At 36.6% G+C, this 13,229-nt stretch overlaps 1 protein-coding gene across 1 annotated transcript in view; it reads left to right on the forward strand.

Moving 5' to 3' along the window:
* The window catches only part of LOC109825051 (general transcription factor IIE subunit 1-like), a 15,615-nt gene extending 6,803 nt beyond the window's left edge, over window positions 1–8,812 (forward strand). The window contains 7 exon segments of the mRNA XM_020391750.1: window positions 2,541–2,569; window positions 2,571–2,603; window positions 2,702–2,885; window positions 6,111–6,308; window positions 6,773–6,997; window positions 7,094–7,298; window positions 8,400–8,812. Coding sequence (XP_020247339.1) covers window positions 2,541–2,569; window positions 2,571–2,603; window positions 2,702–2,885; window positions 6,111–6,308; window positions 6,773–6,997; window positions 7,094–7,298; window positions 8,400–8,500 — 975 coding nt within the window. The 3' untranslated portion in view covers window positions 8,501–8,812.

Below are 13,229 nucleotides of genomic sequence, written 5' to 3' on the forward strand. Positions count from 1 at the left end.
AAAGAAAACATGAAAGACAATGGGGAATATGAACAAAGATGTGAGCATATAAGAGGAAGTTTTATCTAATTTTGTTCATGCATTTAAATAGAGAGGATACACGAGAAGAATATCTAGAGGGTCTTAAGGGCCACTTGAGATGGTGATACCCTGGCTAGATTATCCCACAAAAGCGCACATGGACATCCAGCGATTACTATGGCTCTGAAACTCCACGCAACCACTTCTCTTGTTCCTTCTTTCTCTTTCTTTTCCTTTTTTTTTAATGAAACCAAGAAGGTCAAAGATAGCCTATGCTAAGCAGCTGGAGTTAATGGTTGGTTCCATCTGTCTATAGCGTTTTCTTCAGGAATTTAGAGTTTGATCATTCGGTAGGTAGAGAGAGCGGGGTCCGTCATAGGGAGAGTGTGATGGGGTTAGAAATCTGTGACAATTAATATGCTTTTGCATCTTTATATTGTCAGAAGTTAGTTTTTTGTTTCAACCTAGATCAATATGGTCCAAACTCATCCATCATTACTTGCTACCCAAATTGGTTTGAGCAAGTTACAGTGCTCTTGTTTGTGAACCAAGGTTTTAAATATCGGTTATCGGGGATTTATCGGACGGTCAAAATCCTTATCGGATAGCGAAAATCGGGGATATATCGGGGATAAGTAGTATTTATCGGAGTGATATACTAGATGGTGTATATATAATATAATAACCAAAAAATATAATCTAACCATACTTAATGAAATATAAACATACCAAAGTATAAATAATCATGTTTAGAATCACTAACCAATTGTAGAAAGCAAGTGGTCGGGTTTAACAACTCACTAAATAACTACCCATTACCCGAAAATTGAACTCAAAATTTGGCCCGATAAAGTCGATATTTAGAGCCTCCCTTATCGGCCAATAAGTACCTTTATCGTCGATAACTCGCCGATAAACCCCAAAAAACGATAACCGATTAAAATTCCTACTTATCCTAGCGGAAAGCTCCCAAATCTGATAACTCGGTGATAATATCGGATTATCGGCCGATATTTAAAACCATGTTGTGAACCTGAGGTCCTGAACCAAGCCTAATTAATTGTTTCTAGAGCTCTTGAATTCAGATCTCCATAAAAATGTAGGCTATTTGATCTCCGAGTCGTGATTCACATGCTGATAGCCTCAGAGGCTCAGACACAAGTTCACTTGCCATACAAGTTAAGTTCTTATTATCGTGGCATGTCATTGACTCATTGCATAAGCATCCTTTCTGACGATTTATAGGCATGCCTAAATCAGATATCTAGTCTTAGTTGGGACTTCGCTATATACATATGACCTATATGTTCAAATAAGCCAAGTTTGCTAAATTATTTTTAATGCAATAAAACACTGCACTGGCCTGCAATAAAATAAATGCTTAAAAAACACTTTTAAGAAAATACACAATCATGCTTTGCCTAATGTTGGGATGGTCATAAAATAGCCAGAAAAATAATAGCAAATTATATGAAACAATAATGTTGGATCTCTTGTTGATATGCTTATTCTTTTTATACATATAACCTATATTTCGAAATAAGGTAAGTTTGCTAAAATATTTTTAATGCAATAAAACACTGCTCTGGCATGCAATAAAATAAATGCTTAAAAACACTTTTAAGAAAACACACAATCATGCTTTGCCTAATGTTGGGATGGTCATACAATAGGCAGAAAAATAATAGCAAACTATATGAAATAATAATGTTGGATCTCTTGTTGATATGCTTATACTTTTTACATATGGATTTAATGATTAGGATTGTTTGCATGGGTGAGTCACCTTGCCAGAATAAGGTAATCTGAATCCAAAGTAAATGCAACTAAGTACAAGCAGATGTAAGCATAAGTCTGTGCAGGGTTTTAACTGTATATTGTAATTGAGGTTTCTAACTATGGATAAACCATTGGAACCATCTAACTGCACCTATTAGCCAAATTGTGATCCCTTATTGTGTTCGCATATTACAAACTTCCTGTAGTGTGGAGCTTGAAATGCGATGGTTTGGGCTTGACCACTTTGCAATTAGGGTTCCTTCAGAATTTTCTTTTTTGCTTTTTTTGGGGGGTGGGTGGGTGCTGGGTTGAGTTTTCTTGAGAACCATCAAACATCCTTCCACGTACAAGACATGCAGATTCCAGCCTCTTGTCCATAGACACGCCCTATAAAACACTCCCAAAATGAAGAAATAATTTTTTTTGGTTTTGCAGACTATTGTTTTGCTTCTTGTTACTTGTGTAATAGTACATACACAAATAGGTGTCAAATTCTAGTGCAACAATGAACAAAGCATGCATGTCAGATAATGTCATTCAGTAATAGTTAACTTGTATTTCTTTCTTTCTTTCTTTCTTTTTTTTTTTTTTGAATTTTTTGTAAATATAAGGTTATTTCCTTCTACCTATTTGTACCAATCTGACAGTTGATTATCTATATTGAATTCTTTTATTGTTAATTTATCCATGACAGAATCCTTTCTTTTGTTGGAACATGTGCAATGAATACTTGGCTGCAGATATACGATGTTGTCAGGTATAGAATACATAGNAAATTACATATGCCCAAACTGTGGGAGGAGGTATAATGATCATGAAGTATTTTTTTTGCAGTTATTGTTTATAAAACTGAATTTTACAATATCTCTTATTGATGAATTTATGAAATTCATATACTCAGATTTTCAGCTTTTGATGCACCTCAACTTATGAGCCCAAATGATGAATATTTTCACTGTGAGAATTGCAATGGTGAACTTGTTGCTGAGAGTGACAAGCTTGCTGCTGAAGAAATGGGAGAAGGGGATGACAATGCTAGAAGGAGGCGGCGAGAAAAGTTGAAGGACATGCTTCAGAAAATGGAGGTTGAAATATATTCTGCCACTTTTGTTTTTATATCCAGCATTTAAATATTTATGTATTTATAAGTATGAATAAACTGGTGCCATTATGTATGCATAACTTGAAAAAGCTTTTTGAATTGTTTAAATTTTCCTTCTTTCTTTTTTTCTTTCTTAAACTTAAGTCTGATGGTCTACTTTAATGAGATTAAGTTACACGTGTTTTGTTACCAAATATTAGCATATTTGAAATGCACAGCTTATGGTTAGTAGCAAGGTTATAAATGTTGGCCGACATGTCAGACATGTCGGCCGACATGTCGGTTTGAGGGCTTGAGCGACACAACATGTGCGTTTTTAACTCATGTCGGTTTTCAGGGCCAAATCGGAAATATCAGGGCCATATCGGGCATATCGGCCGATTTTTCAGCTTTGAAAAATCGATCGATATGGTCCTTTTTTTAGATCTTTTTTTTGTTATCGGGTTTGGGTTTAGTGATAAAAACCCAAACCCGTTTGACCCGTTCTCATGTTTAAGGGTTTCTTATGAACCCGATAGAAAGAAAAGAGAAAAATTAGGGCTGCAGCTGGTTTGGGAACCCATCACTTCTTTCGTGAACGACGACACCTTTCCCCCACCTCCATCTCGGCCCCTCGTCATCCATCTCCCGTTGCGCCCCGAAATCCGAACCCCAACCGAACCCGATGGCGGTAGGATATCTCGTCGTCGGGATAAAGGAAAGAGGGTGGTCGATGACTCATCCGAAGGACCCCGAGCAGACGAAGAAGAAGAGCCCGGACACTGCCTCCCTGCGACGTCCTGTCGCCCGCACTGCTTCTCTGCGGCGTCGAAATTCACCCATCGCCGGCGCCGCCTCTAGAATTTATAAAGTATGCCTATATTGAATTTAGGAATACTTAGATTACATTTAGGACATGATATTATACATATGCGCACCACCCGATATGGCAATCCGATATTTAGTTCATATCCCCCGATATGTCCCCGATTTTCGCTATCCGACATGGATTCCAGTCATCCGACATGAATCCGACATCCGACATTTAAAATCTTGGTTAGTAGTTAGTTGTTAGATATGCATAGGTGATACCTTCATTGTGCAGATTTTCTTGACTAAAAGTTACCCCTCTAATCTTATCTTTTTGACAAGGTATTCAAACTTTATAACTAGTTATTTCTTATCTTGTTTTTTCTTTCATATCTTGTTTTATTGTTTTTGTTAAACATCATGGTATGTAGCTCAATAGTCTATTTGATACAACAACCAACAACAAAGCCTTAATTAAATTTTGGGAGTTGCTAAATTCTTTGTCCATTCTCAGTCATGTGACATGATACCTTTTATTAATTAGAACTTAGAAGTCGCGTAATGGTGGTTATTTTTATTGGCAAACGTGAAAATAGCAAGCTGTTTGTAAATGAATATCTTTGATGTTATTAAGTAATCCAAGCACTATGGCATAGTCCACTACTCTAGGTTAAGTAATCCAAGCACCATATTCATAGTCCATTATTCTAGATTAAGTAAACCAAGCACCATATTTATAGTCCAGTTTTCTTGTTTAAGCTTTCTGATTCATCAAATCATAAATTTCCCTTATTGTAGTTGCAAGATCTGTTCTTGTTTTATGGCCTGTTATTAACAAACTTGGCAACAACTTATGACTTAACCTCAATCCTACCATATATCTCTTGCTAAGCATTGGTTTCGTTATACATATTTCATTAGACTGATGAATTTGAGTTTAGTACCAGACATCTGCCAAGTAGATGGGTTGGTAGCACATAAATCACGAGCACTATCGAATCTTTACAATAGGAGCACTATGGAAGTTAGCAGTTAGAAATACTTCATGGTGTTGCACAGAATCCTTGTGAGAATATTCTTCCAGTTATGATCTCTGCAATTGTGATGGGGGTTATGAGGAGCTCACATACCTAAGGGAGCTAGAAAGTGGTTCACAGGCAAGCATTGTTTTAAATATTCTTGATATGCCAATACATTGGCACATCAGCCGAGCTATCCTTTTATAAAGCTTGCAGGATGGTATGGTCTCAATATCCTTTACTCTATTTGACAATATTTTGGCGATATATCGTGGTTTTCCTGATATATCAAGTGACATTTCAGCCTCAGAAAATCGTCCAAATGTTACTATATTGCTTTGGACTTTTATTTTTTGTTAAAAGAAAGGTTTGGATTTATGGTTCAAATTAAGCTCTTTAAAAAAACCGCTTGTGTAAATAACCAGAAATGTGAATTAAGGTTCAATTGATACCAAGATCATCTGCAGAAGTTTTGCAAAAGAAACCACCTTGCTCCACAGATCTAGTCGTTGGTGCATCAAGAATGAATATCTATGATATATGTATGCACATAATCCGATATGATACTTTGATATTTATTAGTATCTCCACTATATCCCCAACATCCACCATCCCATATGAAAATTTTCAGTCCGTCATGCCCCTGATATCCTACATTTAGAGCATTAAATGTAGGTGAGCAATGATAAGCCAAAGCCATATATCTCTGGAATCGTGTAACACCAATCTGGGAGTCTGGTGAGCGATGGTAAGCCAAGGCCATATATCTCTGGAATCATCTAACACCAATCTGGGAGCCAGTCACGTGTGATCCAAACCATTTTAGTTCGGTGGGATACTGTTCATTACTCTACACTTACATTGTCTAATTTTTTCCTGTGACATGGTCACTTTTAAATTTTTTTTTCTCTTGTAGATGATGAAGATATCCTTTCCCTGTGGCCTTTTTGATTGTCTGTGAAGCACACTTGGTGCATACTAAAACATTGAACTTTTTCTGTTGGGGAAAAATGGAGTTCTTAGGATAAAAAAGATGGCGGTCTTCTTTCTGTCATGGGAGATGTGTCTTGGACAAGCTCACAAGTGTTTTTTAATGATTAATCAATTATACATCTATGGCCTGCTAATAAGCTGGTCTAGTGGTGTAATGGACTACACCATAAATAATAATGTACATAACCAGCATATATGGATACTTTTAATCGTACATAGTCTTAAAATGGAAAGTTCTAATTGTATTACATCTCCTGGACCATCTGGCTTTGGTACTTACATAGTTTTGAAGACTTCTTGATCATGATGAATTATGTTGTGTGTGCATGTGGGTCTATATATGTATATTTACATGAATGATTGTCTGTAGCATCTCCCAGTCATCGATGAAAATCTAATGATTGCAGGAGCAACTGAAGCCTTTGACATTGCAGCTTGGAAGAGTAAAAGATTTATCAATACCTGAATTTGGTACTCTTCAAGCTTGGGAAGCTAGAGCGAATGCAGCTGCTCGTGTCAATGGGGATCCCAATGCAAATGATGCCTCAAAATCTCAAGCACAAGGCTATGGTGGAACACCCATGCCTTTCCTTGGTGAGACAAAGGTATGGTGGCTTCACTTTCTCCAAATCCTTTAATTCTAGTCACTTTTCTGTTGTTAAATTGCAAATTTGTGCGATAGTATGTAATATTTGAGAAGTTAGAAAGCTTTCCACTATCTGATGTCAACCATGAACGAAGAGGCATCTGCAAGACCATCACTTAGTGATATATTGATCCACATCTATATTCTACTATGACACTTTGAAACAACACGCCTGCGCACACGGATACCCTCCCTTCCTCTTTGAAACAACACGCCCACTTCATATGCAAGTCACTGTCTGGAATGTGTCACTGTAGCGCCCACTTCGTATGCAAGGCATCTGCAAGACCATCACTTTCTGGAATGCGTCACTGTAGCGCCCATTCATATGCAAGTCACATATAAAATCCAGACCATCCCTTTTGCCCACATTGAGCATGTAGTTCTTTATGGACAAACTAATCACACTAGTAAATTTGGCAGGTTGAAGTTGCTCTTGCTGGCGTTGAAGCTAAAGAAGCGAGCACTGAAACTGCGACGAAGTCTACAACCATGAAAGTTTTACCTCCATGGATGATCAAACAAGGAATGAATCTTACTAAAGAACAACGCGGAGAGGTCAAGACTGAGTTGAACATTGATCAAATGTCACAACCTGCTGACGAGAAGAAGCCAAAAGCTGAATCTGAAGATGAAAAGAGCTTCCAGGCTAGTTGAATGATAGTCTCTACAATACATGCAATTTCTAGTAATAGATACTTTTGTCTCATGACTGAAGTTCTTCTATGGTTTGAAATTTTGTAGGATGAGTATGTCAAAGCTTATTATGCTGCTTATGCTGCTTTAGTGAAGAAACAGGAAGAACAAGCAACAGCATCCAATAGAATGGAGAAGGCAGAAAACGATGGGGCATCCACATCTGAAGCAGTATCTGAGCGCCAAATTGGTATGAAATCAAAGCGGGAGGATGATGAAAATGATGTTGAATGGGAAGAGAGTCCATCTGCAGGTAAATCCTGCTAGCCTTCACGATTGTGTCTTGTTTTATCTTATAAGTAATGTTCCTGGTTCCTTGTCTTGTTGAGCTTTCTATTGTTAATTGCTTAGCACATGAGATGAATTTCTTTGCCCTGACTGACATATTAAAAACTTTTTGTTAACAATCTCACACATGTGGTGTTTCCACTCTTTTTTTACTTCCCAAGAATGATTGGAGAGTAAAAGACGAGGACTAGATTGCTTACTAAAATGCACATCCTTTCTGTTTGTAACAAGGTTATGGAATGTCCACCATTGCTTAGATCTTCAGAACATCACGATTCTATCTAGGTTTGTCTGGGAATAGTCAACTGTTGATTCCTAGCACTGGGACAGGTGCAACAGGGCCATTTGATAAGGAAACTGTTCATGGATATGGTAGTGAATGAATATCTTAAGACTAGAGTTACGCTAACTGCATTATTCGATGATGTCCAAATTTTTAGACGTTCAAACTGCATGTTTTACAGTCCTCTAAATCTAGGGATATATTATTATTATTATTGTTATTAAGTTGGTGTTATTTGAGGTGATATATTTTGTTATCCTTACTTCTTGTTATAGAGCCCCTTCGATCTCCTTATTTCTTGCTGTATACCAAGCTTTATTTTATGTCCCTTTCAGACTTTCATTTTTCATGCATTCATCCTTCTATCTTCTGGTGGTCTCATTTCAAGCATTCCAAACCATTTACTTGTTATATAAACTCGCTCTTTAATTTCTTTTATTAGAGGAAACTACCATGAGCTTGCAAAGCTTGGAAGAGGTTGCTAATAGCATTGACATCTTACATAAATGGTCTATACTACCATTTCTCATGTGTGTGTGTGTGTACAAGGGTGATATAGAATACATAAAGCACGCAGGGGCAAAAATTCTCCAGAACATTACACATGCTTATCTAATATGATGCTTTAGTGAACAATTTTCATGATAATAGTTTTCTTTAATACAAATATTATGTTAGTTTTGCGCAGAACACCTAAAATTTCATGATTGTTTCGTTAAATTTAATTTTTTGGGGATTTTCCAAGGATGCATTCGCAAATTACAGAAGTTTTTTGTAACACAGGTAAAACATTGAAGGTGGACTTGAATGTCCAAGCAGATGATGCTGATGCATCTGGTGGGGATGAAGATGATGATGATGGCATAGACTGGGAGGAAGGCTGATTCTTGTAACTGACTCATCGGATAATTTAGCCGGTTGCAGGAGTTCTGAGCGAAGATTTTTTCGCAGCTATCTGTTTCTGCATTGAAATTTCCTAGTATTATTGAAGCCTCATAGGCCCCCAACTATGAGCAGGGAGTGCTGCCTGACTTTTTTAGTCCAATGTGTAACTGGGGCACTTTTTTTTTGCTTCTATGTATGAACACTAGGGAAGCATGTACCACAAGTGATCCTAACATGGAGGACTGCAGTTCAAAGATCATGAAATAGTAAATTATGAAAACTTAAAGTAGATATTGACTATTTTCTCTCAATATTCTTTTTATTACTCATCATCAGTAGTGATCCCTACATAGAGTTGAGTTTGTATTCATCTAAAATTAGTACACTTTCATTTCTGTCATCATATGCAGTAAAATGAGCTCTTTATCGATACTCTCAAAAAATTAAAAAGAAGCAAAAAAAGACCACAAATGAAGGTTTAAAAAAAAAAATCTAATTTCAAGCTTTTTTCATTTCAAAAACTTAATGGGCGCGGTTCATGAATCGTTCATTAAAAGCAGATTCATTTGTTTGATGTTTAAGAATTTTATTAAAACAAAAACAATCTAGCCAATAGTAACTAGATGCAAACACCATTAAGTAACATTTTCACACCTACATTTTTCTGTAAAAAGATTACAAGACTATCGTCTAGTAATTGAAATTACCACAACTTGAGCTTTGCCCATGACCTCCTTGGTTCTTGTACTCCTCCCATGAGCCTTTGCGGGTCACGTCATTGCGATCAAACATTGTTTCTTACTGAGATTGAACCAAAAGAAGAGAGTATGTTGATGTGTTCACTTATTCCAGTTGTGCATCATTCCCACTTACATACGTACGAATATCACATCATAGAGTTGACAATTATCATGATCCAAGCATGCAAATCTTCTTTATTCATGGCCTCGTCTGGCAACAGTAGGGATCTTATTAGAACAATCCCTATACGAATGAGGTGGTTGGCACGACTACACACCATCGATTGAATAGTCACAATCTCCATCTTAACTCTCTATACATCCATACATGGTATAGATTATTTAATTATATGGAATGCTCTGATAGAACCCTTACTCGGTTGGCAACTTTAGATAGAGACTGAATCAAGTCCATTTTTCCTCTTAACTGGGCTTAAGTTAGTTCTAACTCAGAGGATGGTCCAAAAGAAAATTAGTTTAAAGGCTAGCATTTGAACTAAGGAAAAATTTTTCAACTTTCGCCCAATTATTGTTAGGCTAAAATTAATCTAGGATCTCTTTCTTGTGTGGAGTGGAAACTTTGGGAGGGTTTTAAATCCGTAACAAATTAATAGGGGTGATTTCATAAAATCCCGGTAAACTAATCATTTGAATTAGAAAACCCTCTTACTTCCATATTTCTGCGAGCTAACGGTGTCAATTACTAATTTTTAATGATTTGGGTCCTTAATAAATTGGTCCAACCTACTTCTATGAGAGAGAAAGATACAAAACCATGATTTTTATTCCCTTTATTTTTATCACCTTCTTTCTCATTTAGTCAATAACCAAGTTTAAAGACAAATTTTCAAAACCACCCTATTTGAACATTTAATCCCAAAAAACGACCTGTTTTGAACTTATTTGCAAAAATCGACCTGGTTTCAGCCTTGGCGCTGAAACCAGGTCGGTTTTTGTGAAAAAGCTTCCGAAACTTCACGGGAGTTGAACTCCCGTGAAGTTTAGCATATTTACTAAACTTCACGGGAGTTAAACTCCCGTGAAGTTTCGGATTTTTTTTTTAAAAACCGACCTGGTTTCAGCGTCAGTGCTGGTTTCAACGCCAGGGCTGAAACCAGGTCAGTTTTTGAAAATAAGTTCAAAACAGATCTTTTTTGGGGATAAAATGTGAAAATAGGTTGGTTTTGAAAATTCGTCCCAAAGTTTAATCATCAAAACTAAGTGACGACTCTTGTTCAAACCCCAGAGCTGAAGTTTGTAGACTCTCAACCCAATCATTATCACGGGTTGGTATCCAAAATTATTATGTTTTCTTCTTATTTTGATTAGGATCAAGTCATCCAATGTTGAAGTCGATCTCTCCTCTCTGTGCAAAATTTGTAAAACCAATATGAAAATGAAGTTAAAGCAAGAAATGATAAATAAATGAAATTAAAACGAGAAATTAGATATTTATTCAGTTATAGTTGGAATAAAAGATGCAGTAGGAGCTAGTATAGTGTTTGGGCCACAAGCGAGTATTTGTTTCCCATCCAAACTAGCAGAAATATGAATGCGCGGTGAAAATGCTTAATTGCACCTAAATACCTCAACGTTTTCCTCTACTTTGCACTTATATACCTACATATGTTTTTGTCAACACTTATATACCCTAAAATGTTTAAAACTTTCACTTATATACCCTAATTTTTAAAAAAAGTTTGCACTTATGTACCCTAAAGTTTGCAACCTTTACTTTTATTAAATTTTCTATTGAAGCTACCGTAATCCTATTTTAAACATACACTAATTCTATTGCAAAATAGGATTTGGATAGGTGTAACCAGGTCCGGTTCTGAGATTTTAGGGGCCCTGTGCGAAAAGTAAACACAAGGCACTTCTCTATATACAAAATATCAATAAATTCCTATTTGAATCCTTAAAATGCTAGGGAAAAAATGTTACTGATCAAACATTAAAATGTTACCTGATTTTTTTGCATCTGGATAGTCTTTAACATACTTTTCAAGTGCTATTGCCAATTCTTCATCTCTTCGGTCACCTGAATAAAATGTTACTAATCAGATAAATGCATGTAATCCCACCTTAATAAAGCTTTCTAATAGAGCAAATTGTCCACAATAAGAAATACTTGCATATTATGTTCCTCTTGTATCTGTGCTTACCTTCATCAGATATCAAAGCCTTTAGCATAAAAAAGTATCATCGAAAAATTATCCTCCATACATTTTTAGCTGTAAAATCACTAATTAAGCCTTTAACATCAATTTTATCTATAAAATCATTTTCAATGGATATCAAAACTAGTCCATTTAGTCTTTCTTGTGACATGATCGATCTCAGATAAGATTTTAATAATTTTAATTTTGAAAAACTTTTTTCTGCAGATGCGACTGTAACAGGTGTTAGACCCTAGAGGGGGGGGGGGGGGGGTTAGATCTAATCCGATTATATGCCAGTTAAAACTTATTAACAAGTTATCCTAGCAAGAATGAAATACAATAAGATATGTAAGCTAGGATAAACAATATGAGCAAAAAGAATATATCCTATATGATAAAATTATATGTAAGGATATATAAACTAGCACAAGATGATATATCCTACCAAAAAGATATAGAATATGATATATGTAAGGATATGCAAACACAAGGGTAACATAAACAAATGAAATAGTGGATGAAATAAACAATGAGAGAAAGGCTATAAAGATGAACAAATATAAGTGTTAAGCCAAACTCAAACAAGCAATATGATCACGGAGTTCGGACCTTCCGTCCTACGTCTCTGCTCCCCACTCCCTAACATAAACAAATGATATAGTGGATGAAATAAACAATGAGAGAAAGGCTATAAAGATGAACAAATATAAGTGTTAAGCCAAACTCAAACAAGCAATATGATCACGGAGTTCGGACCTTCCGTCCTACGTCTCTGCTCCCCACTCCCGGGGAGAAATCCACTATCACAACCAGGTTTTCTACGTTCACCCGAATAACGTTTACAACCGCACTATATCGGTTTTCAACGATCACCGATCAACGTCCACTCCTCACACTCGGTTTTCTAGTTCACCGAAAACTTCACAATAACACACTATTGTAATCTCACTCTACACCCACTAAGTGTTGAACTAGACGTGTCTCCCTCAAGTGCTCGGTTACAACCTCTCCCTAGGTTTGTCAACCGACGCCACTCCTCTTGGGACGATCCCCGACTCTCACCACACACTCCTCTTAGTGTACAAGTGTATTACAAAGTGAATCTTACAATATGGCTCAATAAATATTTGTTCTCTATTATGGATGAGAACACAATGAAAGCTCACACTCAATGTTACAACTCTCACCAACCCAACTATATTATGAATGCAAATACAATAAGCTCAAGTGGGTGTGTGTAACAATGAGATAAAATCAAATCTAAACTCAATATAAAACTAGCTTTAATAGAAATGATTAATAAATAAAAGCTAGAGTAGAGTTTAGAAAACTTCTCAATATATGACAAGATGAAGAGATGGAGATTGAAGCCCAAACAAGAAGATAATCTCCTCCACTTGTGAAAACCAAAACAGCTTTAAACCAAACCCTTAAACAAGCTTAAAACAAGCTTAAACTCTTTTTAAAACTCTTTAAAACATTCTCTTGTTGTTATGTAAAAACTGAGGTAAGGGGGGTATTTATAGAAACCCCAAAGCCAAGAGAAAGCCAAGAAAAAACCAAAAAACCAGATCAGCAACGGCTGGAAAACTACCCGTTAGAGCTGATGTCATAGTTCGGCGGTCGACCGCGGTGGGCGACCGCGAGCAACAAAAAAAACCAAATTACTGACCGATGCGGTCGACCAATGGAAATATCGAGCTCTCGGTCGACCGCACCGGTCGACCGACAAACTCTCTGCTGCCTACTGTCGACTGAACATATGAGCGGTCGACCGGTGCGGTCGACCGAAATCTGATACTACAGAAAACTAGATTTTAAAAGCT

The sequence above is a fragment of the Asparagus officinalis genome, chromosome 10 (assembly GCF_001876935.1).
Source record: "Asparagus officinalis chromosome 10, Aspof.V1, whole genome shotgun sequence".
Lineage (NCBI taxonomy): Eukaryota > Viridiplantae > Streptophyta > Magnoliopsida > Asparagales > Asparagaceae > Asparagus > Asparagus officinalis.